The 18505-nt window shown below is 49.4% G+C and overlaps 1 protein-coding gene across 1 annotated transcript in view; it reads right to left on the bottom strand.

The window, feature by feature from the left end:
- Window positions 1-18505, bottom strand: part of pard3aa (par-3 family cell polarity regulator alpha, a) — a 350702-nt gene that overhangs the window by 102774 nt on the left and 229423 nt on the right. The window contains exons 18-19 of the mRNA XM_080020374.1: window positions 14505-14750; window positions 9885-10116 (exon numbers count right to left, since the gene is read on the bottom strand). Of these exons, the coding sequence (XP_079876500.1) occupies window positions 9885-10116; window positions 14505-14750 (478 nt within the window). The remainder of the gene's footprint in view (window positions 1-9884; window positions 10117-14504; window positions 14751-18505) is intronic.

Genomic DNA, 18505 nt, shown 5'->3' with positions numbered 1-18505 from the left:
TCCACTACTATCGGGTCTCACCTCCACCAGTATCAGGTTCCAACTCCACCAATATCTTCCTGGTCCCACCTTCAAGTCACCTAGAAGCTCCAGTTCTCCTTAAGCACCAAACTCCACAAGGGGTGGAGGGGATCTACCCTGATAGATCTCATAAAGATCTATGTTCCAAACTACACACATACTGTTGTTATCATTTGATGGAGCCCTAACACCAAACTTTGATCTACTGTTGTCCCTCCTGACCTCTCCCCTTGAAATATTTTGGCTTCCACTGTCATGTACAGTCAGTCCTACATCTCCCTTCTCACGGTCCCTTCACTGTGGGATTTTTCACCATCTGAGGACCTCAGTCAATTCGTGCTTTGGATCTGAACCCGCAAAGCCCTTTAAAACTGGAACCGTGATAAAAGGAGGTCAAATTCAATATACTTAAGACTTGACTTGACTGGGACCTGAACCGATCGCCAGAAAACATGGAATCCCATCCCCGGAGAACTGTATCTGTGAGTGAAATCCTGACGAACAGGAACCTGACCTTTTTTTTCTCGCTCGCGCGCACACAAAACCCGCACCCGTACAGACACACGCGCCCAGAGACACCGTCAAGACGGCGGAGGAACGGCGGCGCCCTCGCGGTGCCGAGGTGGAGGAACAAGGTGGCTCGGGCTGTGACCTACATACAGTTTGGCACACCGCATTCCTAATTGGCCATTTTGATCATCGCTGGCGCCGCCATTCCTCATATCCTCTGCTCAGCCCCTGCCTCTGTCTGTCTCACACACACACACACACACACACACACACACACACACACACACACACACACACACACACACACACACACACACACACACACACACGGGGGACAAAAGAAGGAGAAGAAAGAAAAAGAGACTCACAAAACTCACATTTAGCAACAGGAGAAGTCTACTCAGCTCCCCTAATGATGGCAACCGTAACTCGGGAGTGGATGTGAAAGCGCTTACAGTGGGGGAGTCAACACGGCTCTTTAAGGAAAAAAAGAAAACGAAAGAAAGAAAGAAAAGCAATGCGGCCGACGTGCGGAGGATTTTACTTTAACGGAAAATAAAAGTTTTGTCGACACGACTCTCACTTCACCGGCTTCGCTATTGTTACATCGGCGACGACAGAATAGAGCTTACGTCTCAGTTGTTTTATTTTAAGCACCGATCAAGTTCATTTTGTCAGCCTTACCTTATTTTATTTATAAAATCCTTGAACAGGGCGTTATAAAACATTGAGCAACCATTCTTGTTATTTGTAAATGGCTAATATTATATTTTCTTTTGTTTCATCCTTTATGACCCTCAATAATCTGCAGAGCATAGAGGCCGTGGTCCTTCCTTAATTAACACTCATGAGCTGAGCTTTGATTGACAGGTCCAAACTCATCCGAGCTCATTATGGTCTACTACAGTGGAGAGAATCAACAGGTGGGCGTGGATTCATAATTCCACGCTTCAGTCTGATTGGCTGTATGTGAAACGACCTCGTGAAAATCAGAATAAGAGGCCGACTGACGTCGAACGGGAAATAGAGACACCGGTTACTAACTTTTATACATACTAGCCCTAATCCTGCCCGCTAACTAAGGTTTCCATTTTAATTTGGCTTAAAGACGCTGGGTTCTCTCAAAGCGTCAGATTTATATGTAGACACAATATGTAACACACAAGGACACTGACCAGCGATGCCGTTGGATTGAAGGGCGTTGGAGGGAGTGTGTGTGTGTGTGGGGGGGGGGGGGGGGGAGGTGGAGAGGAGCGAAGACAGGACCATTGATCCGTGCTATACATCCTCTCCAGCCTTCTGAGGTAGACGGGAGAGGTTTTCTGTCAATGCCGCGGTGTCTCCAGGGCAGGAGGTGTGTGTGTGTGTGTGTGTGTGTGTGTGTGTGTGTGTGTGTGTGTGTGTGTGTGTGTGTGTGTGTGTGTGTGTGTGTGTGTGTGTGTGTGTGTGTGTGTGTGTGTGTGTGTGTGTGTGCGCGCGCGCGCTAGGGAGCAGGTCAGCTCAGTAAAACTGGGCATCCTATTGTCTCCCATACGAGTCTTGGAATCATGATAGATCCGAGGAAATCATTTTAAACAGCGATGAGAAATAAAAAAAAAAATTAAAAAATGAAACACGATGGGATGTTAAAATGCTAATCCGTTGTTACACATTTGATATTTTATTTATCCGGCACTTTACAAGAAACAGCCATTCAAGGTGTTTTGCATCATGCATGTGCTCCTCTAGAGTGTAACAGCGTATTGTGCCGTTTCCATTGTTGGTGGCGGCGTCCCTTTCCGGGCAAGAATGGACTGATTGTGTCCTGGGATTAAAAGGAAAAAAATATTCCCACTATTTTAAGTGACCAAGAAAAAAACAAACCAGCCCATCAAAAGAAGGCATACTTTAGAGAAAACAACAAAATGGATGAATAAAGGATGTAAAAAACAATAAATACACCGTTTAGAATTGAGTTCTTGGAGTGGTGGTGTCCAACACAGAAGATGTGATGGATTTCCACTTTAAATCAGATCCGAATGAAATCCGGACTCATCGAATGCAACTTCAAATCTGGCTTTTAACTCCGAGCTCCGAGAAACTACCTCCGGCGCAGACAGAAGAACAATACATCACTCTGACAGACGCCGCGCTTGGTTAAATCGCACAGTAGGCGTTGGGACCCCAAGGTCAACGCGGGGTTGAAGGTCAGCAAACACGCCGAACGTTTGAAACAGCCAGCCAAGACAGCCGAAGACAAGTGCAAACCCAAACGCCACGTTACCGTCGGAGTGAGGGCTCCTCGGAAGCGCCTTCTGGGCGTGACCCACGTATTGTTCGAGGGGTGGGGGGAAGGAAACAGCCTCCACCTGCCGTTAGGGAGCGGATCGGTTATCACAGGGAATTCTGGGATCGGTGTGGCAGACGTTTCAACACATGGACCCTGACTCATAACAGGAGCTTCAAAACACAGTGTGAATCCCTTCCTCCTGCTCTCCATCATCCTCGCTCTCTTTCTCTCCACCTCATCATATGTCAGGGAGAGGCCAATTAAACCCTCTTCACGGCAAACAGAAGTAGACAGGAAGAGAGAGAGAGAGAGAGAGAGAGAGAGAGAGAGGGAGAAGAATAAAGAGGAATCAAAAGCGAGGCTGAGGAGACACCTTCCATTTCTCTGACAACCTCACCAAAGAGAATGAACAAACAGAAAACAAACGCGGATCAGAGGGAGGGGAAAAAAATAAAAAGGTTGGCAAAAAGGGAGACGACGGAGGAAGAAAGAAAGAGAGGGAGAAAGGATGAGAGATGAGTTCAACTTCCAACCCCTGAACACACGTCTAGACGGCCGGCGGCTCCGGCAAGCCGCGCTGCGCTTTGATCGCCCACCTGACGGAAATAAGACGCGTGGTCCGACATCGATTGATATTACCTTTGTAATTCAGGGGCAATTTTCACCCGACAAAACAAGATGCGCGCGCACGCGCGCGCGCGCACGCACACACACACACACACACACACACACACACACACACACACACACACACACACACACACACACACACACACACACACACACACACACACACACACACACACACACACACACACACACACACACACACACACACACACACACACACACTAAGATGTTACAGTGAGCGGAATAAGTAGTCAGCACTTAGTCCCGTTGGACGGGAAAGGTCGTTTCCAGCCGAAAGGCCGACGCTAAGCCTGCCAGGCTGCACGCCCCGTTTGCACACAGCGCCACCCGAAGGTCGGGGGGTGGGGGATGGTGGGGCGGAGGCAATTTCTGGTTATTTCCGCCTCCGTTGCGCCGTCCACGCGCAAACGCTAAAACGATTTAAATCTCTCCCACAAGCGGGCCAGGCCAGAAGGGGGCCAGAACACACTGAGGAGCATGAGGAGCACGCGGCGTCTCCAGCTTCCTCATAACATTCCGACACAACGCCGTGTGGACGCGATTCCTAAAGTTGGAGAGACTGCTACACTTCTCGTGGAGACACGGCGATCAACACCACGGTCGATCGGCCGCCGCTCGACGCTTCCCGATGGGGGTCGAGGTGCTGGTGTGGGGCGGCTTCACTGTCCTCAGTATTAATAATAATTGATCATAAACAACAAGTCATATGAGTGCGACAGACTTCATGGCCTGGTAAGAGAACAGGGTTTCACTGAATATGGCACAAGACAGTTTAACATCAAGTTCAACCAGGTTCATGAAAGCAAACTGGACGTTTGTGGAGCAGTCTATGGAGCCGGTGCATGGAAGAGGAAATCAGAGGTGGAGAAGAGATGTTGAGAGAAGGGGAGTGGACTGGTGGAGACGCAGTGCCAGGGTCATTAGTAGTCATGGGCCCGGTGGAGGATGGAGAGGTGCGGCTCCGCCCGCTACACTTAATTTGAGCCCCTTAATAACACACTTTATGAACTCAGTCATGTTCGCAGCCCTCTCGCCGAGACGCAGCGTGAGGGACATCGGCTGATCTCATTTCAGCCCGATGAGGTTTCACATTCAATTAACGGCGCCGTACAAGCTCCGCGCGCACACACACAGAAACACACACACACACACACACACACACACACACACACACACACACACACACACACACACACACACACACACACTTAAAGCTAACCCAGCAGCCGCTCCCTCCCGTGGCGGGCCTGAGAGGTCTATCTCGGAGCTCAGCCCTGTGTGATCATTCCAAACCTAATTACTTCAAGGCTGTGTGTGTGTGTAAAAAAAAAAAAAAAAAGAAAGAAAAGAAAGAGAGACAGATTTGAGAGTGACGTGTATTTTTTTGTGCGAGGGAGGGGCTCGGCGACATCAAGCCGCAATCAGCCCGAACCTCCAACACAAGAGAGTTTTGTTGTTTTTAAAGCGCTTTCATCTCCCTAATCTGGTCTCTCGGGGAGCGCTCTTTGTTCATTGTTTGGCCCCCCGCCGCGCCTCTTTGGTCGCTGATTGGCAGGGGAGGACGGGGATGTCACACCCCCACGGAGGACATGCGTTGAGTAAAAAAAATAAAAATAAAAAAAAAAGGAAAATAGATAAATCCTGTGTGGGTGCGGCGTTTTTGGGAAGCAGCCACTTCTCGGCCTCGGGAGAATTTTCTGCGTTTTTCTTATTATGATTTTTCTTTGACTCGGACCGTTCGTACGAAACATTAACAGTCGACGCTGAAATGTCGATCGATACAAAACTTTCATCCCTGAATGTACTTTTCATCAGTTTCTCAGCCCCCATTGATTTCGAGCCAAATGCCATTTTAACACTTGATGATGATGAAGATGAGTGTGATGGAGAAAAGAAAATGGGGGGAGAAAAAAAAAAAAAAAAGACCATTTTCCTCTTGGATTACATTCAGAAGCTGTCAGGGCGTGTGGAGATGGCAAATTAGCATTTACAAATCCAAAGGAAAAAAGTGTGTATGACGGATACAGTACATCTGTGTGTGTGTGCGTGTGCGTGTGTGTGCACGGGCGCGCTCGTGGAAGTTGCAGGGAGCCGTGGCTAATGCATGTGTCACGCTGGTGCAGCGACGATCAAGCCGTTCCTCGCGGCCGTCCGCTGTTGGCACACACGGGAGCGGAGGGAGTGGAAGGACGGGACGGAGGAACACGCTACCCAGTCGCCACACGCCACGCGGCAAGCGCCACACGCCGGGCTGGCATGCGTCCGCCTACGCGTAATGGGGACACGATCGTGTTAGGGATGCAGCAATGGCCCTTTTTTACTGACGTACCAACCTTTAGGTAGTTATGTCACTCGATGGGAAAACATGAAATCATTGGTTTAGGGTCATTCGGACACAATTTGCATATAAGATAACATAAGGATTTATTAATCGCTGGGTGGAGAATTTAATGTAATATCACCCATGAAGGTTTATTCAATCCATACAAAGAAAAAAAAAAAACATTGAGTTACCTATTTTAAGATTTTAATTATATTATTTTCATTAAATAATTCTATATTTTTTAAATATTTTAATATTATTATCATTTCACTGAAAAATAAATAAATAAATTATCATTTCACTGCATCGCACCATACCTACAGTATATAACTGCACGTGACAAATAAAAAATTTGAATCGTGATTGTTTTTTGTGTATGTTTGACCCTTTCTGTATCGTATTTGGTACGATATCATTTTTTCACGCATCCGATACAGCTATCAGTGAATGCCTATACATCATCAAAACAACCTATTAACCCCCCCAACCCCCACTCTGTGTGCCGCGGGCCACTTACTGTATCGGGCTGGAGGTGCAGTTCAGACTGCCCGTGTGTGTTGGGGGAGGAGATGGAGGTGGGTGGAGATGGGGGAGCGAGGTGGGGGAGCGGGGCTAGTTATGCCAGAGGAGCCCATTAACAGAACCCTTCAATCCATGTGCAGGCACGCACACGCACACAGAAACACACACAGAAACAAACACACACAGAAACACACACACACACACACACACACGGCGGTGGTCCTCCCCACAGGCAGACGACGCTGCAGCGATGCCGTGACTGTTCCCGTGAAAACCTCCCTCCTCGCCCTCCCTCGCTGTTCCCCGTCCTCCTGCTTCTCCTCCCCCTTCTACCGCCTCCTCTTCTTTCCCTCGGTGGCCCATTTCACTCCGATGCACACGCTACTTCCCTCCATTGGACCGACCCTCCACAACACCCCCCCCCCCCCCCTCTCCGGCAGCCGCCACCCGCCCGTCTACTTCATCTCCCCTTACACCGCCCCCCACACACACACCCACAATGCACTGCCCTGACTCCCCCATGCACCAAGACATACAATCACACACACACACACACACACACACACACACACACACACACACACACACACACACACACACACACACACACACACACACACACACACACACACACACACACACACACACACACACAGATGGAGTCAGGGCATTGGCGGAGGAGGTCAGCCCTTCACTGAGACCATAAACAACACCTCATTAGGCACATTGAGCCGAGACGCCACCGCTGTCTGCTAGCATGCTAGCGGGGCCCTGGGCGGCGTCCGGGCCTCAACAAACCCGATAGGATCAGAAAGTAAGGATCACATGTTATCCACTAGATAGGACAAGGATAATCACATACAACGGTGAAGGAGATGAGGGGACTTTCTGCCTCCACCCAGTACAGACACGCACAGACGTCCTAGAAACAACAGTGGCTTTCGGCCCCTCCGCCCAGGGCGGGTCTTTATGCTGCACGCACACGCACGCATGCACATCTCCATTCATTCACAAGAATAACCCGTTCATTACACCATTCGGCGGTGCAGCGGTATCGCTCTCGAACCAGGGGGGACCGGGGCCCGGCGTGGCGGCCGCTCTCCCGTCGCTCCGGGGCTTTTCTGAGCAGAGTCTATTTCCTTCTCCGTCGGGCGCTCGCGCTGTTTTACTCATTCTTTGCACTCGCACTCTATTTATCTCTCCGCCCGCTTCCCCCATCTTTCTATTTCTCCACTTCAACCCCCTCTCCGCCTCTGATATTAACCCCTTCCCCCTCTCCCCCCTTCTCCCCCTGGCTTGGATATTAACATACTCCCAAATCAGCTTGTCCATTAGGTGTGTGCCAACGTTCATCGGGGCCGTCCGAAGGCCCTGCATGCAGATGAGCACAAATTGCAACGCGTTGCAAACTCTTCGAAAGCTCCTTAGAGGAGGAACGTGAGCCACAACCACCCGAAGAAAAGTGAGTCTAAATGTCTGTGAGAGTGTGTGTGTGTGGGCACGGATGCATCGCCATACAGTACAACTGTCCAATTTCATGCATGCGCAACTAGATGAACATTATAAGGGATTAAGCCGATCCTCGAGACGTCTCGATGCCGCTCGTACTTTTGAAATTCACTTGCCGTAATGACTTGTGCCGCCGGACGGACTGCTGAGCTCTCGGCGGCACAAAAACACATCTTTGACGACTCTGCGTACTCTGCGTACTCAGCGAAACCCAACGAAAAAATATTCAAGTGAGATAGGCCGCGTTAGCTTCCGCACTCGTATCAAGGCTTTCCTGCTCGTCTTCTCCTTCTTTTTCCTCTTCTTCTTCTTCTTCTTCTTCTTCTTCTTCTTCTTCTTCTTCTTCTTCGTTCCTTGCTGTTCTTCTTCATTCCATTTTGTTTGTTTGACAAGTTAAGACCATAATACATTGCAACTGGTCTCAATCCCACAAACTACACTTGCCAGCCAGCAAACTCTGGCTGAGACCGACGGCGATCTCCGGGGTTGACTCCCGATCATCGAAAGACACGGTGGAGGTTGTTGAAGTGCTTCCGTTTTCCTTTAAAACGACACTTTTGAGTTCTAAAACTGCATTGAGATAGCCAGCGGATAAAAGGAAAAAAAACACAGAAAGAGAGAGGTGATGATACTTCGGCAAATTTGGCTGCCCAACCTAACCCCCCCCACCCCCCAGCCCGGTGACCACTTTGAACCACTTTATCAGTCTCAAAAGAATATGCATAATCGTAATAGCCATATTTATCATAATAATCGTGACAATCATAATAATAATAATAATCATCATAATCATACTAATTGGACCCCAACGAGATATTCAAGCTCTCTCATTCAAGTAATGTGAATTGCGTTTGCAAAATCAAACGGGCTCCTCTGCCGCGGCGTAGGTTCCCTGGTGTTTTGGGAAAATGTGAAAATGAAACACGAACAAACACAACAGCGATAGCTAGGCACTCATTCCATCGGCCCTGACCCCGAAACCCACCTCCCCGCATCCATTTGGTTTTCCCTTTTGCATTTGTAATTGACTGACAGGTTAGGAAACGTGTGCCCCGTTGTTAGCTTTTCATTCCAGTTCGTCTCTCTCTCTTCGGTTCTGCCGTAATCATAACGACAGTTGTTAACGTCTAGGCTGAACAGCATCGGTAAAACAGACGAACCCCCCCCCCCCCCCCCCGAAACTTCACCGCCGCTTGGCTGGCGTGCAGTTTGCACTCGAGCTGGTGCTCGGTAATGGAAATCGGAGGGGCATGAAGGGGGCCCGACATGAAAGGTTCCACCAAAAAGAAGAGGCCTCAATGCCCTCAAATGGCGATTCCTCCTTTGTTATGATTTTGTAATGGGGTGTGTGGAGGGGCTCTCGAGGAGCCGAATCACGCTCCGCCGCCATCGTCCCGGTGGCTTCCCCCGACGCCGCCTACTTCCGAGAGGACGCCGGCGCAGAACCGAGCCAAAAGAAACCAAACGCACTCGCTAAACCTCCCTCGGGTCAATTTTTATCATCTCCCGAAAGTCCTCCGACTCGCAGCCCTGCTTAAGAACCCAATCACAGTTCCACATTAGCACTTGTATGGGCCGTGAGCATTGTCCGCTGGTTAACAAACGCTGAATGTGTTTAGATGGAGGGGGGGGGGGGAGATTATGAATAAAACATTACGCCCTTATTAAAAATAATCTGCTTTAAAAGTGCCAGAGGCCCTTGAGGTCAATATACCCCCCCAGCAACCCAACGACAAACCCCTCCGCACAGGCACACGCACACACACACACACACACACACACACAGACACACACACACACACACACACACACACGCACGCACGCACGCACGCACGCACGCCCATGCACTCGGCTCCTCGCAGAGTTCAAGGAGAAGGTCCCTGATTAGGCCTGGCAGCGTTCTCTGAGCACATTGAAATTCTGCGTCGTCCCAGCGAGTAGCCAACACGGCGAGCGGAATTAAAATACAGCAGATAGTGATTGGCGCTCGCGGGTGGCGGGGGGGGGCGGCGGTTGGGTTGGTGGTGGGGGGGGGCCAAACTGTGATGTCGGCTCCTGGTTCCGTCTCATCCTCCTCACCTGAAAATGTCGCCCAGGCCTTTCAGCACCCCTCCCCGCTTGGCCCGGCCTTTGTCCTTCTCTTTGTCCCTCTCGCGCCTCTTGTCCTGCGTCCCCGCCCGCTCCCACTTGGGGCCCCCGTCCTCCCTGCACGGGTCCTCCCCCGGCCGGCGGGGGGCCCTGCCGATCAGATCTGCGCTGGCGGAGAGGGAGTCACGGCCCGAGCGGGTGCTGCCCTCTGTGTCCTCGTCCACTGTGGGGGGACGGGGAGAGAGAGAGAGAGAGAGAGAGAGAGAGAGAGTAGATAAAAAAAGCAGATATTGCAGATAAAACGGGGCCGTTCAGAAATGCACGACAGCTACACGCAAAACAGGTGTGTGTGCAGCTATCGGGGTTCAATTTCACACTTTAAGGCCAATTTTAAGGAAATTCAGGAGATTTTTGAACTCGGGACAGGCAAGCACAAGGGTTTTCCTGGATCCCTCTCTCTCCAGGTAAGTCTGAAGTCAGTCGGGTTCAATTGAAGTTGAGCGGCAGTCTCGGGGTTTGATGACATCAGAGACGTCGACTCTGATGCAGAAGAACTTCAACTCGAGTTGGAATTCGAGACCGCGTAGACGCAAGCGCACGTCTATTTATTGACTTTTAAGGTGTAACGATTGTAAAAAAACCGAATTGGAGACATTTTAAGACACCGTGGATACAGGTGTCTTAAAATTCAAAAGCACATCCAAAGCAAAGAGATAGGCAGATATAAGCACAAGATGACGTCGTAGGGTTTGCTGTTCATTCAGGACGATGGGCTGTTATCCTCCAGTGGAATGGAATTATCATGAAGTTAAGATATTCACCTCGGATGCCCAATTTAATTGTCAAGTCTCACTTCCGTACCCCCCGTGGAGCCACGCAAAACCGCCGGTGGCACGACGGCGTTCCACCAGGAACGGAAAACGTTGAACGCGCTGAATCCATTTGCATCATTAGAGCTGAATATATTGACTTTGAAACTCCTTTGTGAACAGCATCTCACTCACCTGGAAGCCTCAAGTTCTTGAGAAAGAAAGAAAAGAGGGGAGGGAAAAAAAAAAAGTGGAGGAGTTTCGATCGAGGGCACTGCACTTTTATTTTGCCCGTCATGGCGGCCACGTCAATCAGGGTTTCCATTCCCATCCGAGCTGCCCCCGACACAGGGGTTGATTACGCTCAAACCTTCACATCACATCAAATCACGAGCGACGTGCAAAATGTAATTAACGTGTCACTAATTATACATTTGAATAATCTGGGAGACAACGGAGGCTCCGGGGGGACCGTCACCGCGAAGGCGTCGGGCTCGGCAGCCGGCGCCGTATCTCCTCCGGCCCCGCGGGCGTGAGGTACATGTCCCTTAGATTAAGGCGCCTGGCGGCCCCCTCGTCTCGGTTCCTTCCCCCCTTTTGGTGGAGGAGTGGGCGACGCGCTTATCGGAGGGGAGAGGGAGGCACGCGACGCAACGAGACGCGCCGCAGGATCGACGCCGCCTGATTGTTTCCCCTCTTCGCGGTTGCCAAGTTCGCCCTGTTTCCGTATCAGCGATCCTGTCCCGGCAGCCTCTTTTCATTGGGTGTTTAGGGTGAATGCCGAGATGGAGACGCCGCCCCCGCCGCCGCCGCGTGACAGATGTTAGCCAGCGGCCCGCGGTGCCTCTGAGCCTTTTCAATTACGCCGCGCTTCCTGCTGCTTTAACCGGGGTTTGCGACGTGATAAGGCGGCGGCAGGTTATGGATGGGTACCGTTGGTGTCGCTCACTCTGCCGCCCGCTTATCACTCCGGTACGTGCAGAGAGGCGGGTTATCGCCGATGGGAAACTGCATCGAGCAATTGCAATGAGCTAAGCTCAACCGTGGCGCTAATTTCAATATCCTGTAAAGATGTATGGGTCCTGAGTATTGATTTTTAAGAAGGGCGCTCACCAAGATATAACAATTTTTTTTGTTTTTCAGAAAAAAATATATACTGTAATAAAAATATATATATTCAATATAATGCATATGATTACAAATAATGATAATATGACAATAATTAATAATACTTAATAATAAATAATAATATAATTTCAAATATATAATGTATACACAAAATATAACTATACATATATAATTTTATTTTATTTCATCATCATCATTATTATTATTATTATTATTATTATTATTATTATTATTATTATTATTATTATAATCCTATAAAGAGAGATTAGATTGAGAATAAATGACTGCCAAAAATGGCGGAACTCACTAAATGAAACTAAATGACAAAAAAAAAACGAAGCCACTTTTTTTTTCCCACGAGTGACTTTTGCCCAAAGTTTTCCACGGTGAAAGCATTCAAAAAAAAAAAGAAAAGAAAAAAGAAAGAGAGACACAGAAGTCGTACCGTCGCACGAGGTTGTGACTGACGAGTCAAATTATTCCACCGCATTAAAGAACAGCTTTCCGACAGCTCTCTCTCGCGCTCTCTCCCTCTCTCTTTCCAATTTCCCATTTTCTTCCCCAAGAAAAGGGCACGCTGAGTGGCGCGAGGGGAGCGCACGTCGGCCGGCGGGATATCTGGCGGCGACACATTTCCTCCGGGCGACGCCGCATTCTTATTTTATGTAAATAAAAGTCCGGGAGCAGGAGGAGGAAAAGCGGCTTATCTATCAACTTTGACTATTAACCTCAGAGACAAGCACGGACCGTCTGCTTTTATCTAAATTGAAAAACAGAGTTATTTGAAAATCATGGGGGAGAATGCAATACACCTCGACAGGGGAAGGGGGGGAAAAACAAAACAAAAAAAACAAAAAACAACAACAAAAAAAAAAAACCATTGTCCGCTTTCCCCATTTTTCTTCCTCCGAGATAAGACCGTATTTAGCGGCTTTCCGACAGAGCTTATGAGAACAAAGCGATTCGGGCAAATTATTTCCTCCTTTTTTTTTTTTGTGAAACGTTCCACCGGCTTTTTTTTTTTTTTAATGGAATCCTTTAATGGTGAATGGAAATTTTATATCTGGCGATTACTCTTACGGTGTCGCAGTGTTATTACCTGTCCACAGATGTACGACACCTGCCCCTATACGCAAAGCCTTCCTTTTTGCCATCAAACACCCCGCTCGGATAGATATATTCACTCAAAAGAAAGCGGAGAGCGAGTGACTCCCCCCACCCCGGCCCTCCCCCACCGCTCCTCCTCTCACCGTCTCGCAACAGCACAGACGCTGTGCTGTTGCGAAGGTATTTCTAGCCAAAAACACGCCGAGGGATTGCGGTGAGAGATTTACTGAACATTTTCCTGGAATAATCCACGTACGTCCTGCCGCTCGAAAAAACAGAAATAACACACGCGGAGCTCGGGCTGGGGGGGTTTACGGGTTGATACGTGTTGTGGCAGAGCTGTGACAGTGCCGCCTCCACGCGTGCAATTCCGTCCGCGAATTCAATGGCGGCGAAGCAATGGCCGAGAACGTCTCACGACACGCAGCCGGAGATATTTGAGGGCGTTTCATTTGGGTAAAATACGTTTCACGATTTGGTCTGATACTTTTTTCTGGGTTGCGCAGGTGAATGGTGGATTTATTCAAGGATGGGTTTTTGCCATTTTCAACCCAGGCCTTATTCAAATGTCACGTTCCCATCGTTCATAACCCGCTGGACTCTTCACTATTAAGGAACTTCACATTGCAATCCCATTTTGACACAACAACGCCGTCTATTTAAGATGACTTTTTGAAATTGCACAGAAAAAGAAAAGGCAACGCCGGCTACCGCAGGTTGCCAGGAGGAAGCGGCACCACTTCCCGTTTCTAGTCTCTTACGCTAGTGCGGATGGAGCCAAAATAACTGGTTTGCACTGTTTGGGACCAGTTTTTGGCATAACATGTCATCCCTCTGACAACATTGTTGTTAAGGCTTTAACGTTTGCCCCATTGAGCTGCATTTAAACACACTGAGAAGCTGCAGCAGAGCGGGAAGTTCCTGCATGGTAAAGTGTTGGACTTGCCGGGGCTGAATAAAAGGAAAAAAAGCGACCCTATCCTCGAACATATACACAGCATATACATTACACTGTATGCACACACTGTCATGTATACAATTGTCATAATTAATTATTGCATATCGCCAAACCCCACATGCACCACACACGCCTGTATATAAGAACACATTTTTAGGCGGCCGTAACCGACAAAACCCAATGTGTAACGTGAGCTGAGGAGCAGCCCTGGGTGAGAGGAGCCCTGACTTGTGTCAGTAAACTGAGGAATGTTTTCCTCATGTGCAGCGTGGCGGAAAACATGCCAGTGCACTTTAACTGTGCGTACCCCCCCAACCCCCCGCCCCCCGTACGCTCTTCCCCCCCGAGGGCTACATGCTACAGCAGTCTCACACACACAATTCCATTCTCGACATTAAATATGGGAATTTTGATGGTAATGTAATCTAGACAATGCAGACACGCTCCCTCATGCACGCGTCCCTCTGGAGTGAGGGATTCCCTAACCTATTTAGGTTTTGTGGGGGAAAAAAAGGCCTCGTGGGGTATTTCGTTGTTCGTCCGCCCCTCCGTTGTGGATGGCGACAGTCACAGGGATTGCCGGTGGGATGGTGAGCGCTGAACACTCACACGTCTCCATTCCGTTGTCGTCCTCCTCCTCCTCCGCCGCCGCCGCCGCGCCGCCGGACTGATCGTACGACTTGTCGATGGCGGCCCGGAAGCTCTCGTTGCAGCCGCGGCCCCTGGAGATCCTGCGCGGCCGCTGCACGCTGACCTCGCCGTTCAGCGTCGCCTCCGCCATGGCGGTCTGGAGGCTTTCCAGGGAGCTGGACTTTTTGAGGCCCAGCGAGGGTCCCACCTCCTGCTCTGAAGAACCTAGCGGGGGAGGGGAGAGGAGAGGAGGGTGTGAGGGACCTCGTATCAACGACGTGTGAAAACAGCCTGAAACGTATCACGTGTCGCCGAGTCATTTGCGCTTGTGCTCACTTTTGTACGAGGTGATGTACGGCGGGGCGCTTGGCAGGCAATTTCCTACCAGAACGGAGAAGGTGAGATCCCGGCAATTAAGCCGGAAAAAAATAAATGACGCCATCGGGCGGCCAATGAAGTGTGCGAAACGCGGACAGAGGGCTATATCTTTGCCGAGACATTTCCCCATTCACGGGCGATAATTCAACCTTTGTCCTCGTTCCAGCAGAGTTTTTAAAACGAATTATGTGCCTGGGAGGTTATGCATATAAATGGAACATCATCAACAGACGACAATGTACCAAAGTTGGCCGAGCCGTTGCCAGTTTGTGCCAGAGATGGTACGATAAAAATACACAGAAAGGAAAGGCTTGAATAGACTCAGGACTGAATGGATTTCCTCAGGTGTTCACTGAAGGGGGTGAGAGGTTGGCGCAGGGGGAGGGGTTTCATATTTTTGGGAAAGAGGGGCTTCCCAGTGCAATAAAAAAAGGAATGTGGCGTCACCGAAACCGCGACTTAATCCCGCCGTTGTTTTCTTTCGCTTATTCGGAAGCTCCTCTCACTTGAAACGGCACCTCACACCTGTAATCATCCTCCTTGTCGGGGGGGTGACTACATGGGGGCCTTGCATGAACACGCGTAGATGGGAGATAGGCGAAATCGGCACAACACCGGGGCGGGGCCGCTCTGTGAAGCCCCCTTGCTCGTTTATGTGCATTGTGTGGAGCGGCTGGGTGGGCCCTTCAAAAGCAAAACATCCTGGAGTCGGCCCGTCACAGGCGGCTTGCTCGCCCGGTGACGGAGGTAACCCTCGCGGATGAAGCCTTTCTCAAACACCTTGAGGCACCAGACCGTCACCGAAGTTCATAAAAGATGAGAACAATCCAACACAGACACCAAAGGAGAGAACGCCGTGTGCATCAGTTATCACAGTGAAATGAACCGTGGTTTCATTCATCTCATAGCAAAAACGAACAATTGAAATTCCTGTGGACTTAAGTGGTCTGCCATGTCATTTAGGGAGACGAGAGGAAATTCATATTCTGCGCCATTACGATATTAAAAAAAAAATCATTATTTTAATGACAATTTTGGACGTGATTCAGATTTTTGCAAAAACATGACAAAAATATTTTCCATGTGCGTAGTGTTTATCTGGTTTTAACCGATCACGTGGGCTGACCACAACTTGAAAAGGCGATTGAACGGAGGGCTTCCTGACGATGGGGGTTGTTGAGATTCTCCGTCCTCCCGATGACATTTTGCAGTCTGTCGTTCTGCGTCTGTAAATGTTTTGTGTTTCACAGACAGATGTTGTGGATGTTGTGGTTTGGGGTGCAGTACTGCCCCTTCATCAAATGTATGACTTTTTTGACAGCCATCACATTTTGTTGACTATTACGTTTAATAAAGGCCAGTCAACGTGTAATCCAATTCAGTCAACGATGTTTGACTAATTGACTAATGACTTATACTTTGAATAATAAGGAAATAACTCAAATACAGCAAAATGGAAATACTATTTTCCTCCAAAAACTAAGCCTACAACCCCATTATCCTCAAAACGCTGTGATAATTAAGGCTGATTGGAGCCTCTCTTAATGAACGGCGCTCGTTCTGATTATTTCCAACGCCGCTCGCAACACAATCATCGCCGCAAACTAAATACAATTTACATAAGAATAATCAATAAAACGACACAAATGACAGGCTGTCAAGGACGGCGCTGTGCGACGGGCAATTAGACCCGCTCGTGTTTCTCACCCCTGCGCAACAAAGCGTGGCCTCTGAAGGGAGGACTGACTGGATAAAACCGCCGGATCCGCCGCAGAGACGGCGGGGCGAACGTTCCGCCGTCAGCCTCTTCAACGCCGGAGCCCGGGGCCCCCGGACGGCTGTAATTATTTCTCCGATGGTTTCCGGGTGAGGGTTGTTTAGGGTATGTAATTGTCGCGAGGCTCGAGTATCGGTATTTCATTTTGTCAGGGAGGAGCCCGTGTGTTCCCCCTCCCCCCGGAGCGCTTGCCTTACCGGCACATGAGTAAACAAGCGGATTGGTTGATTTTCTGTCCCATCCATTCCTCCCCGGACTCCCCCTCGTGCGGCGGTGGCGGCGGCGGCGGCGGCGGCGGGCAAGCGCCTCGGCGTCGATAAAACGAGATGGATTTCTGAATTCCTGCCCCGCAGAAGGCTTGCTTAATTGCAAACTTCAACCCAGGAAACAATCAGTGACGGAAATCCTGTTGATTGAATTGCTTTTTCGCGACTCCGCCGGCTCTCTGAGGACCGGGGTCTGCATCAAGTGGGGTCTGGACAAAATCCGGCTGCCTCGCCGTGACTCCCGGATGATTCCGCCCACACGTGAGGAGCTGCAGCCATTTTTCTGCGTGGCTGAAGCGAATGTTAACAAAAGCGCCCCCGTTTCCTGGCCGGCTACCCCTTCCTCCGTTTGGTTCACAGAATGTTTCCGTGCGATCTCGTCCGCATGCGAACACACACGTACACCTACATAAATACTTACGTACATATGTTTGTGTCGGCCGCCATCCATAGGGCCCCGGCTTGTCTAGGGAAGACTAAATGGAGTGTGGACCCAACTGCCGCCATGTGAGCTTTGGACCCGTGGCTAAACACAGAGTGGACACCGAAAATAAACCGCCATCACTCAAAGAAACCAATCTGCTCAATAACCCACTCCGAAAAAAACCAGGGTCTTTATTTTCAAAATAGACGTCGATGAAGCGGGTGAGAGCAGAGGACTAATGCAGAAAGGAGAGGCGTGCATTAATTGGTCCAAATCTACGAGGAAACTGCGAAGCGTGGAGCTTTTCCAAGTTTGAAGGGGCTCAAGACAAAAGGAAGACAGCGTGCCAGCACAGTGCGATAATCCAAATGTGCTGCTACTGTTATCATTATTTTCACTGGAGGCGGCGTCTTCCTCTCCCTCCGTATAAAACCCCTTCGCTAATCTCCCCTTGATCCCTTAACCAAGCAAACCTGCACCAGCTCCACCAGTGATTAGCCTGCCATCTGAGCTCAAACACACACGCGCACGCACGCACGCTCACACACGCGCACGCACGCACGCTCACACACACGCTCACACACACACACACACACACACACACACACACACACACACACACACACACACACACACACACACACACACACACACACACACACACACACACACACTCACATGCAGATCCTCGCCGGGTATGAGATGGATGAGAAAAAAGATAAATGCTGATTGAATCCCGAGTTGGTCGCCTTTTTTTCCTGATTAGGCCTTGAGATAAACACACAATAAAAGCGATATGGGGATGGTTTTCAAGTTAGTTATCATTTTTTCCTGCCGTTCCCTCATTCGCTCATCATGCCAATGCGTTGCCCTGCGACAGGAGATCATTCATTTATAATGAAAGTGGGACAATAATGTGAGCTTCCCCAGAAAAGGAGGTTTTTTTTAAGGCTTAAAACTGACCACCCCATCCAAGCGTTTGCGAAGGGGTGCACATGATGTTTACGTTGGATTTTTCCTACTTTTGTGTTAAAAATACATGCGTTCACCAAACCTGACGCTATGAAACTGACAAAAACACAATTATTACATCATTGTCTCATTGCAATTATCTGACCTGACGTGATCACTTTGA

Source organism: Zeus faber, assembly GCF_960531495.2.
Source record: "Zeus faber genome assembly, chromosome: 19".
In the NCBI taxonomy this organism is placed as follows: Eukaryota; Metazoa; Chordata; class Actinopteri; order Zeiformes; family Zeidae; genus Zeus; species Zeus faber.
Note: the sequence above shows the minus strand (reverse complement) of the source record. Positions and strands in the feature narration are given on the sequence as shown.